The sequence below is a fragment of the Nomascus leucogenys genome, chromosome 3, assembly GCF_006542625.1.
Source record: "Nomascus leucogenys isolate Asia chromosome 3, Asia_NLE_v1, whole genome shotgun sequence".
In the NCBI taxonomy this organism is placed as follows: domain Eukaryota; kingdom Metazoa; phylum Chordata; class Mammalia; order Primates; family Hylobatidae; genus Nomascus; species Nomascus leucogenys.
The window spans coordinates 29,335,873-29,361,781 of NC_044383.1; the positions used below are offsets into that span (position 1 = coordinate 29,335,873).

The window sequence follows — 25,909 nt, forward strand, 5'->3', positions numbered from 1 at the left end:
GGATTGGTTCGGCTCTGAGCTTCTCTGTGAAAAGAATTTCCTCCTTAGTCTCACCCTTTCATGCTCTCTGAATCAGAAGCTCAAGCCAAAGCAACTGACGGAGGGATGAGACATTCCAACATAGTCATGATGAAAGAGCTTATCAGAATTCTCTCCTTCCTGTTTTATTCCACTGATGAGCAGATCTTCAGGCAACTTTACTAAAATAGTTCTTTCTTGTACTCAATTTAAAACAAGTCCCTTGCATTTACCCCTCTGAAAAAATTTTAGGATAGAGGCAGAGGCAAAATAAACTGACAGACTTAACATCCAATGTCTTGTCTTTCTTAAGTGTTTTATCACCAGAAATGGAATGAGAAATGGGTGTTAGATCTAGATCCACTTAGCAGTAGTTATGTTAATATCCAATCCGTCCTTTTAAAGAATTCTATGTTGAGTTCTCCCACCTGATTATATATCATATATAAAGATACAGCCAGGCATGGTGGCTCATGCCTGTAATCCCAGCACTTTGGGAGGCTGAGGTGGACCGATTGCTTGAGCCCAGGAGTTCGAGACCAGCCTGGGCAACATAGCAAAACCCCGTCTCTACAAAACAACTAACTGGGCATCATGGTGTGTGCCTGCAGTCCCAGCTACTTGGGAGGCTGAGCCTGGGAGGTAGAGGCTGAAGTAGGCAGTGATCACGCCACTGCACTCCAGCCTAGGTGACAGAGTGAGACCCTGTCTCAACAACAACAACAAAAAAAAGATATTGGTGGTCAGATGCTGTGGCTTACACCTGTAATCCCAGTGCTTTGGAAGGTCAAAGTGGAAGGATCTCTTGAGGCCAGGAGTTCAAGACGAGCCTGGGGCACATAGTGAGGCCTTCTGTCTACAAAAAATAAAAAAGTTAGCTGGGTGTAGCGGTGCCCAGGAGTTTGAGGCTGCAGTGAGCTATGATCACAGCACTGCCCTCCAGCCTGGGCAACACACACAGCAAGACCCCGTCTCAAAAGACAAAAAAAAAAAAAAAAAAAAAAAAAGATATTGGCCATTCTTAATGTTGAATAGCTTCCCTCACAATGGCATCCCTCACTTTCAGAACCACTGTCTTTTGTATGAACAAGCAAAGCAAAATAGCCTACTTAGAAAGCGTTTTTCTTCAAAGACCCCAGATATCCCCTATAAGGCTTCTACAAATGGCAGGGGAGGGAACTGAGGCTCTAGCTTCTAGGCCTCAGATTTTCTGAAAACATTGACACATTTTCAATTCAGGCTTAAGAGTTCAAGAGGTTTGTTGGAGTCTTTAGTACAATAGAAGAGCTCCTTTCTAATGCAAACATGGTACCTTCCAGACATGTAAAATTACTTCCCCTTTAGTATGCTAGATATTTTGCAGAAAGGTGTTTGACCTTCTGGAATATTAGAAAAATCTATTTTAAAATGTTCTGTTCTCCAGTTCACTGAAAAATAAGACTACGGACGCGATGCAAATGAAGAGGAAGGGACTGCTTGGTAGGACGGGGATGCACTGTTCCCACGCCCTGCACGCGAGAAGCCTGGCTGGAAAGGCACCTCATCTTCTGCGAGGGCCTCTCGGGCGCCCCCAGAGGGACGAAGGAGAACGTCAGCGTTTTGAGGTGCGCCCTGGAACACAAGGGGAAGGAGGAAGCGTGCGGGGCTCCCCCTGCTGGCCATCAGTGCGAGGCGCGTCGGCCACGGCTCCCCAAGATCTTTCAACTGGAGGATGAAGAAATCTGCAAAGTTTTCGCGAGAGAAGCAAGATCATTAGGGGAAGCGAATCCCAGACATCTCCAAACCAGGCATTCGAGAGAGCTCCAGTCTTCAACTCTTTGGTTCAGCCTCAATAACTGAGCTTCAAACCTTGAAGCAGCCACCTCACCTTCACCACCATCTACACCATTGCCAAGAAATCCCAGGCCCCCAATCTCGAAACAGTGTGGTGGCTCCCAGTGGGGGCTGCTGTACTTGCTGGAGGAGGAAGAAAGAGTTTTTCCTCATGAAAATCGTTCTGAAAATGCAGAAGTCATCCCCTACTCTCTGCCCCCCAAAAAAGCAGAAGCCATCCTCCACCCTCTGTGGCCCCTAAAAAGACACAAAGCAACACGCCAGTACATCAGCAATACTGGCCCTTTTCCAGAAGCAGCGGAAAAGTACTCAACTCCAGGGCAGAAATATTTCATTAATTTTATTTTTTGTCGGCACATAGTAGGTGTATATATTTACGGGGTACATGAGATATTTTGGTCCAGGCATGCAGTGTGAAATAAGCACATTATAAAGAATGGGGTATCCACTCCCCCAAGCATTTATCCTTTCAATTACAAACAACCCAATTACACTCTTTAAGTTATTTTTAAATGTGCAATTAAGTTATTATTGACTATAGTCACCATGTGATGCTATCAGATAGTAGGTCTTATTCTTTCCATGTTTTTTGTACCCATTAACCATCCCCATCTCCCTGCCAGCTCACGCTACCCTTCCTAGCCTCTGCTAACTATCCTTCTACTCTCTATGTTCATGAGTTCAATTGTTTTGATTTTTAGATTCCACAAATAAGTGAGAACATGTGATGTTTGTCTTTCTGTTCCTGGCTTGTTTCACTTAACATGATCTCCAGTTCCATCCATGTTGTTGCAAATGACAGGATCTCATTCTTTTCATGGCCAAATGGGTACTCCATTGTGTATATGTACTACATTTTCTTTTTTCTTTTCTTTTCTTTTTTTTTTGAGACAGAGTGTCACTCTGTCACCCAAGTTGGAGTGCAGTGGTGTGATCTCAGCTCACTGCAACCTCTGCCTCCCAGGTTCAAGCAATTCTCCTGCCTCAGCCTCCTGAGTAGCTGGGATTCCAGGCATGCACTACCACGCCAGCTAATTTTTGTATTTTCAGTAGAGACGGGGTTTCACCATGTTGGCCAGGCTGGTCTCGAACTCCTGACCTTAAGTGATCTGCTAGCCTTGGCCTCCCAAAGTACTGGGATTACAGGAGTGAGCCACCACACCCGGCCTGTATCACATTTTCTTTATCCATTCCGCTATTCATGGACACTTAGGTTGCTTTCAAATCTCAGCTATTGTAAACAGTGCTGCAACAAACATAAGGGTCCAGGTATCTCTTTGATATACTGATTTCCTTTCTTTTGGGTGTGTACCCAGCAGTGGGATTGCTGGATCATATGGTAGCTCAATTTTTAGTGTTTTGAGGAACCTCCAAACTGTTCTCCGTAGTGGTTATACTAATTTACATTCCCGCCCCAGCGTACGAGGGTTCCCTTTTCTCCACATCCTCACCAGTATTTGTTATTGCCTGTCTTTTGGATGTAAGCCATTTTAACTGGGGTGAGATGATATCTCATTGTAGTTTTGATTTGCCTTTCTCTGATGATCAATGATGCTAAGCACCTTTTCATATGTCTGTTTGCCATCTGTGTGTCTTCTTTTGAGAAATGTCTTTTCAAATCTTTTGCAGGGCAGAAATGTTTTGAGTTCATAAAAGATAAATGGAGGTTCTTAAGATTTCAAATCTCAGATCTCTGCTAAAATGATATAGCTGAGGCTGAGCTAACCATGTGATGAGCCAGTTCCCTGTAAAACAAACCTAGGGTGTGGAACAAACCTAGGGCATATTTAAGACCATTTTCTCCTCTGGGAAGGAGGCTTACAGGGAGGACCTGCAGCAGAACATGCCCCTCCTGCTGCCCATCAGTTATGATCTAGATTCCCCATGAAGGTGCAGAATACAACTTGTCAAAATTTGGGGATTAAAGAACCACTCTGAAAATTCTATGCTGGCATCCTTTTAATGAGCTTAATTCTTATCTTCAAAATATATTTGTGGGGCTGGGTGTGGTGGCTCACACCTTTTATCCTAGTACTTTGGGAGACCAAGGTGGAAGGATCGCTTGAGCCCAGAAGTTCGAGACCAGTGTGGGCAACATGGCAAAATCCTGTCTCTACAAAAAACACACAGAATTAGCCAGGCATGGTGGTGCCTGTAGTCCTAGACACTCAGGAGGCTAAGGTAGGAAGATCACCTGAGCCCGAGAGGTCGAGGCTGCAGTGAGCCATGATCATGCCACTGCACTCCAGCCTGAGTGACAGAGTGAGACCCTGTCTCAAAAACAAAAAACAAAAACTAAAACAAATCACAATATATTTGTAAGATAGTGTGGGGGAAAACCTAGGAGGGTAAAGCTTGACCAGTCAAATGTCTCTAAAGTGATTGGTGGTAGACGAAAATATAAATGAATATTTATCAAGTCTCTGAAGTGGGGAGAGGACTTCCTACACATAAAACAGTGGAGGAAATCATAGCAGGAAAGCCTTATAGCACAATACTTTCAAATGCTGTACTTCCACATGTAAAAATATATAAGCCAAATTAAAAGTCAAAAGAAAACGAAAATGTGTTTTAAAACCAGTCAAATATCTTTTCTATACAAGGAACGCTTTAAAAGGAACTTTTACAAATCAACAAAGAAAATTAGTAAGACTCTGATGGCCAGATAGGCAAAGCCCCTGAACTGAACAGACAAATTTTACAAGACCAGGAGCAAGAGATGACATACTTCGGGGAAAACCTTCCACTTCCCTGGCAATCAAAGAAATATGCATTAAGTCAATAATGAGGAACTATAGTGTATCTCCACAGCAAATATTATTCAACAAACAAATATCTTTTTGAATGAACTCTGCCACCAATGAAAAGGAGATAGGGCAAAGAGCATTTTCACATACTGCTGGTGAGGGGCAAACAACACAAGTCTTTTGGGAAGCAATTTAGTGAAACACAGTCCAAGCCTCCAACATGCTCATTATACCCTTTGATCTGATAATTCCATTCCTGAGAGTCCAGCTTAAGAACATATTCTAAAATAGAGAAAATGCTTTTTATGCAAAGAAGCTGATGTTCCCTGCAGCACCGTTCAAAACGGTAAAGGACTGAAAACCATCTAAACACTCCTAATTAGTGTGCTGGATAAATAACTTTATGGTTTTAAACATGGCAAAGTATGCAGACATTTAAAGTGTTTTTGGCCAGGCATGGTGGCTCACGCCTGTAATCCCAGCACTTTGGGAGGCCGAGGCAGATGGATCACGAGGTCGGGAGATGGAGACTATCCTGGCTAACATGGTGAAACCCCATCTCTACTAAAAATACAAAAAGAAATTAGCCGGGCATGGTGGCGGGTGCCTGTAGTCCCAGCTACTCGGGAGGCTGAGGCAGGAGAATGGCATGAACCCGGGAGGTGGAGCTTGCCGTGAGCCGAGATAGCGCCACTGTACTCCAGCCTGGGCGACAGAGCGAGACTCTGTCCCCCAAAAGAAAAAAAAAAGTGTTTTTTCTACTTTTAAAAATTACATATTTAATATAGAAATACATTCCCATCATTAAAAAAAATCAAACACAGAAAATAGTGTAAAAGGCAAAATCTTCCCTCCCCATCCCTGCCCTTAACCACTTTTCTTACCCACCCCAATTCTAATCAGTCCCCCTCCCAGTGTGAGACACTAACAGGTGGTGGATGTGTTTCTCTCTAGATACTTTTCTAGCCACTTATTTACATGTATGTGCACACCTGCATGGCTCAGTTTTGTTTTCTTCTACTAAAATGGGATCATACCACCTGTATTACTGTGTGATTCATTTAATATTTCTAGGCAATCTTTTAATGTCAGCACACATAGATTTACCTCATTCATTTTCAGCCGTTCCACAGAATTCCACGAGACAGACATGATTTGCTTAACCACTCACCATCTAATGAATATTGTTTCCTAATTTGTCGTCATCACAAATAATGCTGCTGCTCTAAGAAACACTCTTATACATGTAAATAAGCATTTACAGAGTTTATAAAAATTGGCCAGGTGTGGTGGCTCACACCTGTAATCCCAACATTTGGGAGGCCAAGACAGGTGGGTCACTTGAGCCCAGGAGTTCGACACCAGCCTGGGCAACAGAAGCAGACCCTGTCTCTACAAAAGTTAAAAAGAAAACTAGCTAGGCATGGCGGCACATGCCTGTAGTCCCGGCTACACAGGAGACTGAGTTGGGAGGCTCCCTTGAGCTCAGGAGTTGGAGGCTGCAGTGAGCCGTGATTGCACCCTGCATTCCAGCCTGGGCAACAGAGTAAAACCCTGTCTCAAAATAAAATGGCAGGGGGTATGGGGAATATTTACATCATAATAGTAACCAAGTTTCAACTACATAAAATATACATAGCAGAAAAGCACAGAAAACAAAAACAAAAAAGTCCCCAAGATAATAACAATGGTTGTTTCTGTGTGGTGAGATTATAATTTTTTTCCTTAGTTTCTATGTTTTCCTGTATTTTCCAAATTCTCTCTAATGAACAAGTATTACTTTATAATTGGAGAAGAGTAAAATTAATTTTTAAATAATAAGAATAATTATTATTCTATTATTTATGTGACAGGAAAGGGTATATCAGAAGGCTATTGAAAGAAGTACAGCAAATATTAGTTTACCTAGAAAGCAGCTGTCAGAATTGGATGATGAATGAAGTAACCGAACTAGCAACAGCACTAATACACTTAACGAGGAATCCTGAGTCAGGGATAACCAGTTCCCAAGTGTGAAAGAATGGTGGTTACAACTAAAATGGCATGTTAGTAAACATGCTAAATCGGCTAGCAAATCCAAGAGAAATAACAACGTATATTCATGCAAAAACCTGCACAGTGTTCACAGCAACATTATCCATATTAGTTCCAAGAGTGGAATCTTCCCAGATGTGGATAAACAAAATGTGCGTATTCACACATGGAATATTATTTAGCCATAAAAAAGAATGAAGGATGAACCTTAAGAACATTATGGTATGTGAAAACAGCTCATGAAACGCTACATGTTGTATGATTCCACTTATATGAAGTGTCTAGAATAAGTCAATCCATAGAGACTGAAAGCAGATTAGTGGCTGCGTACAGCCACGGGGATTGAGAAGAAATGGAAAATGACAGCTTATGAGTGAGCAGTTTCTCTGGGGGATGATAAAAAACACTCTGAAATTAAATACTGGTGATAGTTGCACAACTCATTTAATATACTAAAAGCTGCTGAATTGTACACTTGAAAAGGGTGAATTTTGTGGCATATGAATTATATCTCAATAACTGTTATTAAAAATAGCTGGTAAAAATGAATTTAGTTTGTAGACATGTTAACTTAGATGATAAAAAATTTAGCTTGTAGTCTACTATATATAAAAGGATACAGAAAATTGTTTTCGGTGATGAATTAACCAGGTATAAACTTTCTTTCTTTCCTATCCTGGTGATATCAAAGGAGGAACAATTAAACAATATATAAATAATTTCATCACTGGAAATTAATAAAAATTAAGAAAGAGCAAAAGCAAAACTAAACCAAGACAATATAATCTAACTTGAATAAATGTCTTTTTTGATGGGAAGAAAGAATAGATTAAAAATTAAGATTACCAGGTGCACTGGCTCATGCCTGTAATCATAGCACTTTGGGAGGCTGAAGTGGGAGGATCACTTGAGCCTAGGAGTTCAAGACCACCCTGAGCAACATAGTGAGACCTCGTCTTTACAAAAAATTAAAACAAATAAAAACAAAAACAAAACAGTTGGGCATGGTGGCCTGAACCTGTGGTCCCAGCTACTCGGGAGGTTGGGGTGAGAGAATCACTTGAGCCCAGGAGGTTGAGGCTGCAGTGAGCCGTGACTGTGTCACTGCACTCCAACGTGGGTGACAGAGTGTGACCCTGACTCAAAAAAATAATTATAGTAACAATTAAGATAATGGAGGCAGACTCGGTGGCTTGAGCCTGTAATCCCAGCTACTCGGGAGGCTGAGGTGGAAGTACTGCTTGAGCGCAGGAGCTCAAGACGACAGTGAGCCATGACTGTGCCACTGAACTCCAACCTGGGCAATAGAGAGAGACCCCCATCTCTAAAAGAGGAAAAGAAAATAAAATAATTAAAAAATTAAGATTATGGGCGAAATTTAGAATCAATAAAGTATTTAACTACAGATGCTCCTGGGTGATGCACACATAATTTATGCAAATTCCACCTCATGCAAACTGCTACACATAACGCACATGATCAAATTTGGCAATGCGGGAAACTCTGCATGGAATTGCAAAGTGAAGCACTTCAAGGCAGGTGGTTGAATGACAAGAAGCAAAATCATAAAGTGCCCTGTGGCCGCAGGCAGACGAAGTCTTCAGTTGCTGGGCCAGGTCTCATCCCTCAGGGCTATTTCAGCATTATTTATGTTATCCCCTCCCCACTCTCCTTTATGGAGCTCTGATGATGAGGAAGAAAGGACGAAGCAATAGTCAGAGCGCAGAACCAATTCATAAGCCACGAACACTTTCTAGATTTAAAGCAAAACTCCAAAGCCTCAAGGAAATCTGACCAAATCCTACCTTTCACTGCACTTGGACTTGATTTGACTACTTCCATAATGAAAATATTTTTGGAAGGCACAGATAAAAAGTGACACCAAGAGGTCCTGCCACATTTAAATCCACAAAGATCAAATGAAGCCTGGCTCGAGTCCCATTCTGAAATGGGAAAGTCAATACCCAAAAAAGAATAAAACTAAAAAATGTGTGCTGCTTAGAGTAATGATTCAGTAAGGGCCAGAAAATCTGCTTGAAGACATAAAGTGCAGCAAGACAAGACAAGTGTCATAGTTTTAAAACTCATGCCAATGTTCAGAACAGGAAAGCCAGTGAGCAGGCTGCTAGTTTGATAATAAAAGCGGCAGTAATATATCTCAAAGAATTGTAAAAGATATTAGAGAAAAATGTGGTTATAAAACAAGCACAATAAATCTTTGATTTTGATGGAACTTAATTTTTTTTTCTTGGAGACAAAGTCTCACTCTGTCACCCAGGCTGGAGTGCAGCGGCATGATCATAGCTCACTGCAGCCTTGACCTCCTGGACTCAAGTGATCCTCCCACCTCAGCCTCCCAATTAGCAGGGACCATAGGTGTGCATCACCACATCCAACTAACTTTTGTATTTTTTGTAGAGATAAGGTTTTGCCACATTGTCCAGTCTTGTCTCAGACTCCTGGGCTCAAATGATCTGCTCGCCTCAGCCTCCCAAAGTGCTGGGATTACAGGCATGAGCCACTGAACCCACCTGAAACTAGATTTAAAAAACAAACAAACAAAAAAACAAGCAAAAAAAAAACCCAAAACTTGGAAAGTTAGACAAGGCAGTTATTTCAAAAGAAGAAAGTGGCAGAGTTTAAGGCCACAAAAGGTTAACTGAGCCTTCTGTTTAAGGATAACATAGCAGAAGATTATGCATGAAATCTTGGCTTGCTTATCACTCAGAGAGACAAAGAGTATTTAATATATTTTTAGCTCACAAAAAATCCTGATTGTGCAAAACCATGTGAAAGAGTTGCATAAATCAGGGGATCCTCTCTATAAGAATTATTCTGGGCCGGGCGCGGTGGCTCACGCCTGTAATCCCAGCACTTTGGGAGGCCGAGGCGGGTGGATCACGAGGTCAGGAGATCGAGACCACGGTGAGACCACGGTGAAACCCCGTCTCTACTAAAAATACAAAAAATTAGCCGGGTGCAGTGGCGGGCGCCTGTAGTCCCAGCTACTCCGGAGGCTGAGGCAGGAGAATGGCCTGAACCCGGGAGGCGGAGCTTGCAGTGAGCCGAGATTGCGCCACTGCACTCCAGCCTGGGTGACAGAGCGAGACTCTGTCTCAAAAAAAAAAAAAAAAGAATTATTCTGATAAATTTCAATTTCACTAGAATCTCCTGGAATAAATATTTTGGCATTTAAAGGAACGGATCGCATAATTCAAGTTCATTGGTCATGTTTTCAGATTTTAATATTTCCTACATTGTAGTTATAATTCTTTGTTTGTTTGTTTGTTTCTGAAACAGAGTCTTGCTGTGTCACCCAGGCTGGAGTGCAGTGGCATGATCATAGCTCATTGCAAGCTCAAACTCCTGAGTTCAAGAGATGCTCCCACCTCAGCCTCTAGAGAAGCTGGGACTACAGACCCGCACCACCATGACTAGTTCATTTTTTTACTTTTAGTAGAGACATGGTCTTACTGTGTTGCCCAGGCTGGTCTTGAACTCCTGGCCTCAAGTGATCCTCCCTCCTTGGCCTCCCAAAGTGCCTGGATTACAAGTGTGAGCCACCAGCCACAGTTACAATTCTTGCTAACATTCTATGGGACTAAACCACATTCAAACCTGTTAGGACAATGTGGAATACTCAGTGGTCCTTAAATAGCATCAGTGAAAGCTACCTACACCAAGGCTGGTTAGTGAAAGCTACCTATATAGAGGCTGGTTAACAATGGTGTTTCTGGGGCTCGGTTATTGAAGATAAAGTGAAATTTGTTATTCAGTGACATGCTGGAGCTGCCCACATCTTTTGCCAGCTCTTGAGTTTAGAAATAGCACATTGGTAGCTCAAAATTAGCCTTGACGGAAGTATTTACACCACCCAAATCAGCAAATGCTATAAATCAGTGCTTTTTCTTTTTCTTTCTCTTTTAAGAGAAAATTGATTGTTAAACATTTATCACCACACCACTAACGACATTCCTAAACTCTCTGGTTAAAGCTCCTAGCCCATAAAACCATTCCAAAGGTCCAGTAGAGACCATACATTGCTCTTCTAAGCTCTGCTCACATATGAAGATCCCATCAACACCTCAAATTTGACAAAATGTGTCTTCCCTCAAACTCTTAGTGAAAAGCATCACATTTACCGGCCACAAACTTGGAAACCATCCTTGATAACTCCTACTCCTTCCTCAGATTTCATCTCATCTTAGTTCCTCAAAATCTCTCTAATTAAACCTCCCTCTCCAACCCTCTTTAGTGGGGTCCTCTTTGTCCCTTCCCAGTCCCTCCTCTTGGACACTCTAATCCATCCTCTACACTCTTGCTGGGCTGAACTTCTTCTTTTTTTTTTTGAGATAGGGTTTCACTGTGCTGTCCAGGCTGGAGTGCAGTGGTGCAATTATAGCTCACTGCAGCTTCAGCCTCCTAGGCTCTGGTGATCCTCTCACCTCAGCCTCCCAAGTACCTAGGACAACAGGCATAAGCCACCATGCCAAGCTAACATTTTGTATTTTTTAAAGAGACAGAGTTTTGCCACGTTGACCAGGGTGGTCTCAAACTTCTGGGCTCAAGCGATTCTTCTGCCTTGGCTTCTCAAAGTGCTGGGATTACAGGCATGAGCCACTGTGCTCAGCTGGGCTGAATACTTTTTCTTTTCTTTTTTTTTTCTTTGAAACAGAGTCTCACTCTGTTGCCCAGGCTGGAGTGCAGTGGCGCAGTCTTGGCTCACGGCAACCTCCCCATCCTGGGTTCAAGTGATGGGCTGAATACTTTTGAAAGCAGGAAGGAGTACACCACTCTCCTGCTTGACAGGCTTCAATTACTCACCATCAACTCTGAAATAAAGTGCAAATCCCTGGGCAGAGTGGAAAAGGCCTTTTAGCATTTGACTCTGGTCCACCCTCCACATTCGCCTCTTACCAATCACTCCCTTGCTGCCAACCCCTCACTGATTATTGTTGCTGAACACACCAGGCTCTCACCCTTGTGCCTCTAATTCATCCTAAAAGTCAACAGAGGCATTATCTACCCCCACAGACCAGCCTTCTTGTATGCATGTCTCCAGCCTAGCACTCAACACACCCAGGTTTTAAATGGGCTTAACAGCCTATCTCCCTGTCCAGGCTTTGAGCCCCTTGAGGGTCTTTAATTTTTTTTATTCCTAGTACCTAGTTCTGAGCCTTTACAGACAGGCCACTCCAATTTGCAAAACAGGACTAGTACCATTTGTACCTGAGAAGATTGTCGCAAAGACTGAATAAGATGATGTATGCAAAGTATCTGCAGAATGATTCATGGCACAAAATACTGGTTCATTTGCCCTGGAAAAGACCCCCGATTGAAGAACTGTATCTCCATCATAACCCTATACTTTCATCTAGCAATCTGTAATTTAAAAAGTTCATCCATCATCCAAATGGAGGTAGAGGGGAAACTGAGGAAAATGTTTCAATTACTGTATCGTAGAATTCAAAGGTTTTTTTTTTTTTTTTTCCCAGCTCCTTTCCCTGGTCCCGTATTTGTTTATCTGTGAGAAGGTAACCGGCATGATGGGGTCCATTCAGCTGATCTTTAAAATGGACTATAAATTCTCTATTCGCAAGATTTTCGAACTTCTTTTTTAAAGCAGCAGCTCTCCTCTCTCCCCAAATGCCATCTTCTTAGATGTCAGGTTGAACATGGTGGTTAAAGGCAGTGCTGACCTGAGTGAAGCAGTGTCTGGAACAATCTACCAGGCCTCCACTCGCTGGGCAGTCCCCTGCAGAACCCAGAGGCTCTGAGGAACACACATTTCAAAATAATCCCTCATTTTACACATGGGAAAACCAAGGCCCAGAGAGGTACAGAACATTGCCCAAGGTTCTGGAATTCAGTGAAGCCAAGCCTAAGATCCAAGATTCTTTCCACCACATCATACGGCCTCCTTGGGGTCAAGGCCACAGTTGGTGACCTCAGGACAAAAGGCTGACATTTCCTACACATGACCATTCGTCATCCATAAATACTTAATTGTACAAATTTGAGATAGGCAACTGGAAATATCAATACATTTAATCTGTTTCCACTTGATAAAGGTCAAATGGAAGAGTATTAATAACCAGTCTCCCCTTAAGGGGAAAAAAATTGTATTCTCTGGCTGCCAATAGAGGAACCACCTACCCATAAGGTGAATTTATCAGTTTCTGGAACAAAAATAAAGGAAGTAAAAGAATGCCTTCCTGATTATTCTAGAAGTACGGGATAAGTAGCTCCATTACTGCCAGGTTAATGAAGGATCTACTGGCAAAGAGTGTTCCTGCCACCGCACCCATTTTCCCCTTCTTCCTTAATTACAGACCCCTGATTTTATTCAGGGTATCCCAGCTAAAAGACTGTATTTCCCAGCTTTCTCTAAGATAGTTATGACACCACAACTAAGTCCCGGCCAGTGAAATGTAAATTGCCATTGAGTAGAATTTCTGGTAGGATTTAAAGCCCTTTAAAGGGGCATGGCCATTTGCCATTTTTTCTTTATATTCTCCTTTTCAGAGCCTGGAACTTGGAAGTGATGGCTGCAGTGACAGCAGCTATCTTGTTATTTTGAGGATGATACCCTTGTACTAAGTCGTGCTAAGGATGACAGAGCCCATCAAGAGAAAAAGCTTCAGTTCCTGATAACGTCATGAAGAAGCCATCAAGACAGGCCTGAACTGACTACCTCTGGCTTTTTTTTTTTTTTTTTGTCAGTCCTACTTACTCTGTTGCCCAGGCTAGAGTGCAGTGGTGCAATCATGGCTCACTGCAGCTTTGACCTCCCAGACTCAAGCAATCCTCCTGCCTCAGCCTCCTAAGTAGCTGGGACTACAGGTATACATCATTATGCCTGGCTAATTTTTAAAATTATTTTTAGTGAGGAGGGGTCTTGCTATGTTGCCTAGGCTGGTCTTAAACTCCTGGGCTCAAGTGATCCTCCCGCTTCAGCCTCCCCAAGTGCTAGGATCACAGGTGTGAGCCACCGTATGTGTGAGAATAAACCCTTATAATATGTGAGAAAAAATGTTATGTGAGAGAGTAAACCCTTACAACATGAATTTACAGTAGTTAGACTTCAGCAGCCAAACACAACCCCTAATCTTTACAGACCTTGACCTCACTGGCAGAAGCTACAGAAGCCATGCAGAGCTACTCAGGGAGATGGGGTGACTCTGGGAAAGGAAGCAATTCATGGCATGTCCTCCCCAACTCCTCATCAGATTTTCCAGAATAATTCCAGACCAGGTTAGAGGAAGGCAAACATGCAATCAGATGATCAGAAGTCTGACTTATCAAAGGCAGATAAGAATAAGCCTGTGAAAGCCGGTGTCAGAGTGACCAGGTTAGCGACCCTGCCTAGCTTCCTCCATTGTAGCTGACCAGGAGAGGGACCCCTTTTTTACCTCTTCCAGGTTGCCGAATTCTTGACGCAGGGCTGCCTTCAGATCAGTGCATTTTCTCCCACATCTCAATGCTACCAGGCACTCCTTGGTCAAATGTGGGACCTAATCAGAGGACACAGGTTCTCAGTGGAGAAGTTTGTGGAAACTTCCAGTTCCTGCTCTGCCTGAAAAGGCAGCAAAGCTTTGTAACTCCAGCCTAACAGGGCAACACCCACATCAGACCCCCCAGCTCCCTGTGAGGGGCACTAGGTTATCTCTGTGGTTCCGGTTCTCAGTAGGGATCTACTTCTTATAGTACCCTGGGAAAACAGGGTGCTTTAGGAGGGTTTCTCTAGTGCTCCTTACTTGATCAGCTGCTTCCATGCTATATATTCTTAGATGGGACACTCAACCTCTCTAAGCCTCAGTGTTCTCATCCGAAAAATGGATACAATAGCAGTACCCACTTCAAAGGGCAGTTGGATTAAATGAGTTAGCTCCTACAAAGTAATTAGGACAGTGCCTGGCACATCGTAAGTGCTCGATATATGTCAGCTGTTAATATCATTGAGGTTTTTAAAAATTCCTTTTCAAAAACATCATCTTAAAATTTCTCCATTCTTTTTTCTTTCATTGTCAAAGCTGCCACCATTTATCTATTCTTCACATTTCCTGGACAGCAGGCACTCTTATGCCTCTAAAGAGCATCACTGGCCAGGCTCAGTGGCTCACGTCTGTAATCCTAGCACTTTGGGAGGCCAAGACAGGCAGATCACTTGAGGTCAGGAGTTCAAGACCAGCCTGGCCAATATGGTGAAACCCCATCTCTACTAAAAATACAACAATTAGCTGGATGTGGTGGCATGTGCCTGTAATCCCAGGTACTCAGGAGGCTGAGGCAGGAGAATTGCTTAAACCCAGGTGGCGGAGGTTGCAGTGAGCCGAGATGGTGCCACTGTACTCCAGCCTGGGTGACAGAGCGAGACTCTGTCTCAAAAAATAAAAAAGCTTCACCTTCTATGCATAATCTTCACACTCCATTACTTTTTACCTGAAGCCGGAGAAATACTCCCTTTAAGGATCATAGTTTTCAGTTCTTTCAGTATTCCTGCTTCAAGTCACATGGTCATTGCCACGTCATAACCATACCTCCTGAGCCTGCCAGTTGAAATGGAGAAGCACCTAGCAGTTAAGCCTTTAATATCAGTGGCCATGCTCTACCCTAATTCCATGCTAGCTAATCTCCTGAGGATCACATGGTATCGAAAGAAAACAGTTTCACCAATGATTTGGCTTTAAAATGGGTTGAGGTTTGGGAAAGACACACTAAGTAAAATACAGTGTGAGTGGCTTTTTAAATTGAATATACCTTACAAAATAGCTCCAATAACATCTTTTGGCGAGCTCGTTCATAAGGGTCATATGGAAACAGCTTCCTTCCTGGATAAGCGTCATCCAGGTACTCACAAGCGATAACAGATTCATATATCAGTTGACACTGGCTGGTCTCCAGGACAGGAATGTGGCCAAAAGGGTGCTTTGTATAGTACCATTCAGGCTTGTTTCTCAGGTTAATGTTGACCACTTCATGTCTTAAAAAGCAAGAGGAAAACAAGACAAAACAAAAATGAGAGGCATCTGCAGGCAGGCACTCTTCTTGAAAGCAGAAGCAATCAGTTTAAAAGTTAAAATTTGCAATTAGTTTTTTAAGGTTTAAGTTTTGTATAAAATACATAACATCATCATCTTCCTTCCTGCAGTAAGAAGTGTTGGATGTTTTCTATGCCTTATCTCAGTTGTTCCTCATAATTCCCCATGAAGTAGGCTCACCTCATAGGAAAGAAGACTCAGGAGGTTGAATCTCACACCCAATACCACCCACTAAGAAGTAGTAGAGCTGGCCGGGCACAGTGCCTCACACCTGTAATCCCAGCACTTTGGGAGGCTGGGGCGGGCAGATCATCTGAGGTCAGGAGTTCAAGACCTGCCTGGCCAACATGGCAAAACCCTGTCTCTACTAAAAAATACAAAAAATTAGCCAGGCATGGTGGCGGGCGCCTGTAACCCCAGCTACTCGGGAGACTGAGGCGGGAGAATTGCTTGAACCCGGGAGGTGGAGGCTGCAGTGAGCTGAGATCACACCACTGCACTCCAGCCTGGGCAAGAAACTCCATCTCAAAAAAAAAAAAAGAAAAAGAAAAAAAAATGTAGTAGAGCCAAGATCACAGCCAGGCAGACAGACTCAGAGCTCACACACTTAACCATGGCATGAGAGAGTTTAGTACATTTTAGAGCTTGAAAATACAAATCTGGTATTAACAGGTCACAACAGAATATGGTAAATGTTAACAATTAAGAGTATAAGTTTTGGCATCAGAATAAACAGTCTAGCTTGGGACCTTAACCAAATTCCTAACCTCTCTGTGCTCAGTGTCGTTAATTATAAAATGGGACTAATAATTACATCCATCTCTTGGTTCTGTGGTGATGATCAAGTAAGGGAATATGTATAAAGTGTTTAGGACAGTGTCTGGCACATAAGCATGCAATAACTTTTTAATTATTCTTCTAATTATTAAATGTTCAAATAATACTATTATTATTTAATGTTCACATAATAATACAATTATTATTTAGATAACTATAAAGTTACCAGAAGCATGAACATATGTTTAAAAAGATGAAAGGAAACAAATGGGAACGTTCATTGCTTAGTCTAGGAGATTGTCTTAAACCTACAGCAGAGGCTGGATGAGGTGGCTCACACCTGTAATCTCAGCACTTTGAGAGGCCAGGGTGGGAGGACTGCTTGAGCCCAAGAGTTCGAGACCAGCATAGGCCACATAGCAAGACCTAAAGCAGTGGGTCTCAACCTAGAGCAATGGGTCTCAACTAGAAGTGATTTTTGGCCTCCTTCCCAAGGGACATATCACAGTGTCTGGAGACATTGTTCTGTTGTCACAACTGAAGGTAGGGGGCAGGGAAGGGGGAATCTACTGTCATTGAATGGGTAGAGACCAAGGATACTGCTAAACATCCAGCGATGGACAGGACAGCTTCTATCCCACCTCTCCAACAAAGAATTATCTGGCCCAAATTGTCAACAGTGCCAAGTTTGAGAAACCCTGACCTAAGGAAATACATCAGCTCCTAAGCTGATAATTTATCACCAAATGCGCAAAACATCCAGTTGTTATTTTCCTCAAAAAACAGGTAACCTTAAGGTCAACTTAATTTGAGCAAAAGGGAAGAATCTGGAAATACAGGCCCTATATACTCAACAAGGCGGATTTACATAATTTTATTTAAAACATCTCTATATTAGTCTCTGTATCTCTCTGACATGAGTCTGAAACTCTGAAGTCACCCCCTTGTGATGGACTCTCCAAGACAAGAGTCGGGAGCCTGGAGTGACACATTTTCAACACTCTAGCTTGGAGGCCAGCTGCATTATGCAGTCCACATCCCAGCAAAGCTGCTCTGCCCTCCAAATCCAGACCTGCAGGAGCTGGTTTTGCAAACTTCCTTCTGGAAGAATCTGTATCCATTTCTCAAGTTTTCAAGGTGTCTTGAAAACTTCCAGACACACCTCTTGATAGCAATTCCTTCTATTTCATTGTTTGGAAAGATTTGTTCATTCATTTATCAGACGTTTTTTGAGCATCCACTATGTGACAGGCTCTCTCCTAGCTCATGAATAAAAGAGACAGAGTTCCTACCCTCGAGAACGCACATGGGTGAAGGGGACTGGGGAGGGGAGATGGATGAACAAATAAGAAAATGCTGGATGCAGTAAGTTCAATAAAGAAAGGAAACAGAGATGACCTAAGATGCCTGGGGTGTGGTGGGGGAACTACCTCTGTGGAGCAGTCAGGGGAGGCCTCAGTAGCCTTGGCTGTGCCCTTAAACATTCTGGGAGGGAACCAGTTCACCAGCCCCATCATTCAGATTACTCTGCGCTGGCCTAGAAGTTTCATGCATAGGCGTGACTCAGAAAAGGGCTCCGTATTTCAGTAGGGTCCGCTGAAAAAAAGCTCGTCCTTTGCTATTTGTTGACTTTGCCTCCGAAAAAAGGGACAGGGAGTCCCTTGTAAAATCTGAGCAGGGCGCCCCAGATGCTAAACATTCCGGGCTCCTGTGAGGCGCTGGGTTTGCTCGGGGGCTCTGGGTTCCCACTTCTCACCTGATGTCTTTGGCCTTGAGGACGAGGCGGGTCCTGTGAGAATAGGGGCAGAACCTCATGCTGTAGATGCGGATCAGCCCCTCCGGGACTGGCCCTGGGGGCTGGCTTCCTGCAGAGCAGCGATGAAGGGGGACAGGGAAAGGAGAGGCTAGTCAGCCCGGTGAGGAAGGAGCTCACTCCCTTGCCTGGATCCCAAGATGGCTGTGGGCGCTCCAACTCCCAAGTCCCAGAGAGGACAGTGCTGCATGTGGCTTTTCTTCAGGAGAGCCCTCCAAGTCCCTTCCTGCCCCGCCGGTCTGCAGGCCAAGGCCAGGCAGCTCCGCCGAAGCCAACATTTTCTGTCACGCGGCGCCCCCAGATCGCGGACCCCATGGAGAGCACTCACCTTTCCCCAGGGTCCTGGTCGCATCCTCAGACATGGTCTCCAGGTGTTTGCGCAGCTCCCGGAGCTCACGGTCGCCGCCCTGTGGCTCGCCACCGCTGCCGCAGGCTCCAGAAACAGCTGCGCTCTGGCACGCACCTCTTGCCCCAAATTTAATTTTTGAACTACTGGGCTCTGCCGGGGCAGAGGGGAAGCGATCTGGAGCAGGAGCTAGGGCAATTTAACCTGGGGAGACATCGCCCCAGATTTGGAAGCTGGAGAGTAGGAGCTGGCAAAAAACAAAACAAGACAAAATAACACCTGAAAAGCTCCCCCTTGCTCTGGACATGTGCTTAAAGCTTTGGAGGGGCCTCCTCTACATCAAGAATCCCTCAAGAATGGGCATTTAAACTCCAACATGGATTTCAAAGGAGTTTAATCAAAACTGACTAGGGTAACGCTGACTTTTTCTTTCCCATTCTGAATCTCTTGCATCACTAAGACAACTGGCCACTCTTCGGTAAATAAGTACAGCTTTAAAAAATAATAAGGCCAAACATTCTCATGATACAGCAACTAGGAAGGAAAAAGTCATTGGTGTTGAAATCTCACATACCCCAGAGAGTGAGTGCCTCCTAAACACCTCTGGTGTCTAGACAACTCACATTTTGCACCCTAGACACCTCAGTTGCCTCATCCCAGTCCTGGCCCTACTTGTGAGATTTTACCCAAGCTCTGAAAAACTGGCAATGAATAAAATTAAGATATCTGGAGGCAAGAATAATTTGTGAGCTCCCCTCTTCCCCAGCATTCATTTTTGAGAACACTCTTACTAGTTGCTAAGGATACATTGCCAACAGCCCAGCCATATAGGGGCCACTTGCACAGCTTTTCTGTTTACGTGAGATAATAGACGTGGCTTTGGCTCTGATGCTGATAAGCTGAGATCCTGAACTTCAGCACGTAAAAAAATAATTCCTTAAATTTTCCAGAATTGAGCTGATGTGGGAATTGCTTGTAAATGCATTTTGTAGGATTAATAGATCATGAAGGAAAGAAAAATATTTTCTGTGTCTCACTCATACTGACTAAATTATTTCCATAGATTACCTTGATTCCTACAATTGCTCAGTCAGGCAACTCATATTATTCCTACTTTTCAAAACAGAAAACAGCTTCAGAAAAATGAAATTATTTGCCAAAAGTGACCAGCTAGTAGGGTTGAAGAACTTTAAAAGTCCAAAGCTTGACTCGTTGTCTTGACCTTTAAAACTGGTAACAGTGTTGGGAGGAAAGGATTTTAAGTCCAGGAAAAGATATAGCACATAATGGCTGCTCAACAAATAATAGTTGAATCTAAATATCTTTTATTAAAATGACAGAGCCTAATTATGTAGCTTATAATTGGGTACTGTTTGGCCTTTGGAGTTCCAGTCTATATAGAACTTCTTGGTTAATAATAGTGTTAACATTTTTTGCTAGTGAATAAGAATCTTTGCAAATCTTCAGAATAGTGACTCAACTACATTTTTTGCTGTCATTCAATGATTTCATGTGAAATAAGCTTAGATAATAATATGGAAAGTATTCACATTTTATAAGAATTAGGGAATGGCAAAAATGTTTGAATAAATGTTCTCTGAAAATAAAATGCATGTATGTTAGCAAGAAATCTGGTGTTGGAGAAGACATATTGGTTCCTGGCTTGCTACGCTGACAGCTTTTCATTTAAGAAGACAGAGAAAGTAACAAGGTAACTTCTACTACTTTGGAGCTAATTCTGATCAAGAAGGACAAACTGGATGGTAAAATAGAAGCAAGAAACACAACCATGTCATCTTAGAGCTCCTGGTAGATAAGATGACTTCTGGGCATACACATGTATCCCTCATACAAACAAAGCAGATTTCAAGATAGTTGAGAGAAATATATCCATAGCCTAAAAAAGGCCATAAGAGGGTTGCAAAATCTCAAAATCAAAATAAATTATTACTAATATATATTTGGTGCTTCATGTGTATTGACCCAGTTAATTCTTAAAATAGTCCCATAACTGGGCCGGGTGCGGTGGCTCATGCCTGTAATCCCAGCACTTTGGGAGGCCGAGGCGGGCGGATCACGAGGTCAGGAGATTGAGGCCATCCTGGCTAACATGGAGAAACCCCGTCTCTACTAAAAACACAAAAATTAGCCGGGCGTGGCAGCGGGCGCCTGTAGTCTCAGCTACTCAGGAGGCTGAGGCAGGAGAATGGCGTGAACCCGGGAGGCGGAGCTTGCAGTGAGCCGAGACTGCGCCACTGCACTCCAGCCTGGGCGACAGAACGAGACTCCGTCTCAAAAAAAAAAAAAAAAAAGAGTCCCATAACGGTTCTATTTTGATTCACTTTAAAAGATGAGTAAACTGAGACTAGCACGGTTAAGCACTTCTCAACTAGTAAGTGGAAGAGGGAGGACTAGGAACCCTGGAAATTTGACTCCAGCGGCAACAATCTCAACCAGTATCTTAGTCTTTATCAGATGCCATGAACTGAATGATTGGCAAATATATTAAATATTTTAGGCTTTTCAGGCCATCTGGTCTCAACTATTTAGTTCTACACTTGTCATGTAAAAACAGCCATCGATGATAAACAAATGGGTGTGGCTGTATTTATGGACACACTGAATTTGAACTTCATATATATATTTTAATAGCCTTTTTTAAAAAAAGTTTTAGATTCACAGCAAAATTGAGCAGAAAATACACATTTCCCATATACCTTGTGCCCCCGCACATGCACAGTCTCTTCCACTATCAGTGTTCCAATCAGAGAGGTACATTTAGTACAATCAATGAACCCACAATGACATATTAGCACCCAACATCCACAGTTAATATATTAGGGTTCACTCTTGGTGAATTTCATATAATTTTCACATATCACATTGTGACTGGTTGTTTTTTTCAACCCTTTAAAAATGTAAAAAATCATTCTTAGATATTAAGCTATAAAAAACCAACAATTGGTTGGATTTAGCCCAATGGCCTTAGTTTGCCCATCCATGGCCTCTGGACAATGGCCAAACTGGGAATTCCATTTGTAAATTAAAAGGTTTCTCGATCCACCTTTCTACTTTGCCAGAAGAGAAAGATTTTCCAAGTTTTGTTTTTTCATTCCCACCTTTTAAAAGAAACTAACTCTGAGAGTTGGGAAATGTTCACGAAAGTATATCTGTATGTGGGAAATCAAGTTCTGAAACGCCAAGTTAATTTGATAGAGTTAGAAGACAGGCATGGAAGCTGTTCTCCTCTAAAGGGAAGCAATCTAGTGTCAAGGTTCTCAGAACAGGCCCTGGAGCCCAATGGGCTGACTTTTTGAGACCCAGCTTTGGCACTTAGGCAAGCTATCTAACATTTTTGGATTTCACTTTCCTCACCTGCAAAATGAGAATGCCAATAATACCTACTTTATGAGTTGTGAGTATCGAATCAAATAGTCCAGGGCATCATAGTATAGTAAGAGCTCAGTATATGTCAAAGTTAATGACAAATGCTAGTGAGTAAGAACACACTTTAAATAGCAGAGTGCATTCCAATTTTTTATCCATAAAGATAAAGCACACTGTGATTCGGCTTTGCCAAGCATATTAGAATTAAAGTTCAACTCACAATACTTATTTTACCAGTTACCAGTTTAATGCCAATTGAATGGGCTGAATGCTGCAGAGTCCATTTCAGTAATGTGGTGTTTAATCTTACCTCTGAACACTATATTTTCCCTAGAAAGATTTTAACCTTAAGCTTATCCCTACTTTCTTTTGAATACCCAACAGGTACTTCTTTGAAATCCTCTTTGCAAACTTTCCTTCTATGTTGTTTCATGTTTATACCTTTATTATACTGACCCACTCAATCATGAAACAATTTGTAAGTAGACCATATTAAATCTACTCCAAATCCATTCTCAGCCACCTGAAATATAATCGGATCTGCTTCGAAAATGTTTGGATCTTTGATCATGGGTGATTAATGACTTAAGCCTTCTAGGAAAATAATGCCACCAAAGAAATAGCTTACACTCTATTTACATGCATTTGTTTTGAGAAGAGGAACTGTGGTTTGCATTCGGCAACTTTTCAAAATTTTTTGTCATGCCATCTCGATAGTAGCAGAAACTGGAGTACATTCCTCTTAATATGTTAGAAGCCTAATTTATATGAAAGGTTATATTACTGGGTGTTCCCTTATTGTCCAATGAGTTCAAAAAGTGAGATAAATTAGGTAAAAGGTTCTATTCTCAAATGTACCTATATTCAGGAAAAATTTCATATTCCCAATTGGGAAATCAGGGTCAAATGAGGCTATCTTTTTAAGTACTTGATTCTGCTTGCCTATCCCTATTTCTCTCTACAACTTGAGGACTCAAAGAAAAAAAACTTCTTAAATAAATATTTGGTATAACATTTGAATAAGTAAAGGCAAATTGTCAAGATCCTGAAATCAGGAAAAGTCAAATAATTTGTAAAATCAAAATCATTGAGTTTGGAAAAGGAACATTAACTCATTAACTCCTGTTAAATCCCAGGAATAATGGTGTGGTCAAAAAGGTAGATACAGGCCGGCGCGGTTGCTCACTCCTGTAATCCCAGCACTTTGGGAGGCTGGGGCGGGCGGATCACGAGGTCAGGAGATCGGGACCATCCTGGCTAAAACGGTGAAACCCTGTCTCTACTAAAAATACAAAAAATTAGCCGGGCACGGTGGCGGGCGCCTGTAGTCCCAGCTACTTGAGAGGCTGAGGGAGGAGAATGGCATGAACCCAGGAGGCGGAGCTCGCAGTGAGCCGAGATCACGCCAGTGCAGTCCGGCCTGGGCAAAAGAGCGAGACTCCGTCTCAAAAAAACGGTAGATACTATCCTCTCTGAGAGCTGTTGGATAAAGCGACTGGAAAAATAGCACATATAAATTCATCTCAAGAACGGTCTTACTGTAAGAGTTCAGGCTAGATTCGAATCTCTTCAATATTTATTAGCTGGGTGACCTTGGGGAAATGACAACTTTCTGGTGTTCTTACATGTAATTCGTAGCTAATAGCACCAGTACATTATGTTGTTTGCGAAGGTTTCATTCAGAAACTGGATGAGAAACAATGAATGCTTAGCATGTGTCTGATACCTAGTAAGTGTTCAACATTAGCTACTATTATTTTTATGATTATTTCAATGCAGCAGGGAAGACTTTTCATAGTTTTCACGAAGACAGCACATTCCCAGAAACCAAATTCCCCTGTTTGCCAGTGCCTTTAAGACGTAAACACATGGGACTCGTGGTGTCCCATGCAAGGCTGAGAACTGATTATCTGGGGTGGTCTCTGCCTGTTTCCAGCCAAATCAGAAAAAATGAGAACACCTTAATTAAAGGTATGCGGTTTAAAGACCTGTTCTTTATTCTTAGGCTGCACTTTTTTGGATGGGAAATTCTTTGATGCAACAGTGGCCAAGGTTAAATAGGAGTTCTCGTAAAGTGTTAGGCAAAAGTTAAAAGCTGGCAAGTCTACTGTGGGCCCCGAAATTCGTGAAAACCCCCGGAAACAGAATTGACCTCAAACCCCTTTTCCCTTCAAATACAACGCAAGCCGAACGGACCCACCCGGTGGCGGTGAGAGACGTCCCGCGAGAGACCTCCGGGAACTCAGAAAGCCGGACCAGGATTGGCGGCGGCAGCAGCAGCAGCAAGGAGGCGGGGCCTAGACCGGGCCTGCCCCTCGCACGTGATCCTACCCGCCAACTAGCCCCGGCGCTCGGAGCGTCAGCCAATCCTCAAAGCTTTGAAAGTGCCTGCCCTGCAGTGCGGCTGAGCCAATGGGCGGCCGCCTTACAGGCTCCTGGAGATCGGGATTCGCGAGTCCTGCCGGCGCCGGTGGCTGACGAAAGAGGAAGCGGTAGTGGTTGGCTGTGGGACCCCGGCACCCGGCTCCGCACCGGAGGGGAAATCCGCTGGAAAGCACTAGGGCCGAGCGGCTCCGGTAGGCGCGCGGTGGCCTGCTGTCGCAGCCGGGGCTTTGGTGGCCGCTGAAGGTGGGCGGCAGGAGGCCTTTGTGAAGTCAGTCGGCTCCAGGTCGCCCTCCGGGTGTGGTCCCCACACCGCCTGCGTCACCTCGGTTGAGGGGCTCATTTCAAATACAGACTTCGCTGCCCACCCCAGCCTGCTGAATCGGAAATGCAGCGGTGAGCCATAGGTGATTATTATGCACCCTTAAATTTAAGAATTAGTCATTCGGAGGTTTCTCTCAATGGCGAACTTGAAAAATAAGTTCAAGAAACCAGACAATTGGAGCGGACCGACAGCCCTGATTTCCAATGCTAAGAGCAGTGCGCTGGATGTGATCTTTCTGCCAGCACTTTAAGGCCTCACTTAACCTCGGGACCTTAGTTGCATCATGTGTAGAATGAAATGATGCTCTCTGACCTACCTTCTCGTGGTGGTGATGTGATGATAAAAATTGAATAGTGAGAAACCCAGTGGGCTATGGAAATGTGTGGAAGATGGCATTACTATTTCTCAGTGGGGTTCTTACCTACTACTCATCAACCTTATAGGCGGAATTGACTGATGCAGCCTACACAGTATTTAGTTACATAAATGGTACACCACCTATGTGCCCAGCATGGGATTTGATAGGAAGGATTTGAAGGGGTTAGAGACAGGGAGACCAAATAGGAGTCTGCCCAGCCACCCAGCTTTGGGGTAATGTGTGTCTGGTCTTCAGTGCCAACAATAGAGAGAATGTGAAATTAAGTTGATGATGGATATGGAAGAAGGAGGAATTGAAAGCTTCTAAACTAAGAAACCAGAAGACAAGCAACAAGAGAGCATCTCATGAAATCACACAACAGGGTAACTGAGTGAATATTTCCTGTGAGCAGTTATAAAGTTAGATTGTGGACGGGTGCGGTGGCTCATGCCACTTTGGGAAGCCGAGGCGCGTGGATCACCTGAGGTCGGGAGTTCGAGACCAGCCTGAACAACATGGAGAAACTCCTTCTCTACTAAAAATACAAAAAAATTAGCCAGGCGTGGTGGTGCATGCCTGTAATCTCAGCTACTCAGGAGGCTGAGGTATGAGAATCGCTTGAACTCAGGAGGTGGAGGTTGTGGTGAGCTGAGATCAGGCCATTGCACTCCATCCTGGTCAACAAGAGTGAAACTCCATCTCAAAAAAAAAAAAAAAAAAAAGATTCAAGTCCAGATTTTGCTAAAGATGATAATTTGGGGGTTTTCAGCATGGACTACGATAGAACCCTCAGAGTTGTTTCAGCATCCTGAGACAGGAAATGCATTTTCATTTCTGTAGGGGGGCCT

The 25,909-nt window shown here is 43.2% G+C and overlaps 1 protein-coding gene across 3 annotated transcripts in view; it reads right to left on the minus strand.

Annotated features, from left to right (window-relative positions):
• The window catches only part of GSTO2 (glutathione S-transferase omega 2), a 30,458-nt gene extending 6,202 nt beyond the window's left edge, over window positions 1-24,256 (minus strand). Inside the window, exons 1-5 of one of the 3 annotated variants that reach the window (XM_030807366.1) lie at window positions 24,197-24,256; window positions 18,592-18,856; window positions 18,207-18,315; window positions 15,393-15,615; window positions 14,045-14,146 (exon numbers count right to left, since the gene is read on the minus strand). In XM_030807366.1, the coding sequence (XP_030663226.1) occupies window positions 14,045-14,146; window positions 15,393-15,615; window positions 18,207-18,315; window positions 18,592-18,625 (468 nt within the window). In that variant the 5' untranslated portion in view covers window positions 18,626-18,856; window positions 24,197-24,256. Of the gene's footprint in view, window positions 1-14,044; window positions 14,147-15,392; window positions 15,616-18,206; window positions 18,316-18,591; window positions 20,362-24,192 lie in introns of those variants that run through there. The other 2 variants (XM_030807376.1, XM_003255441.4) reach the window with 2 other exon arrangements.
• Window positions 24,257-25,909: the final 1,653 nt, after the last annotated feature.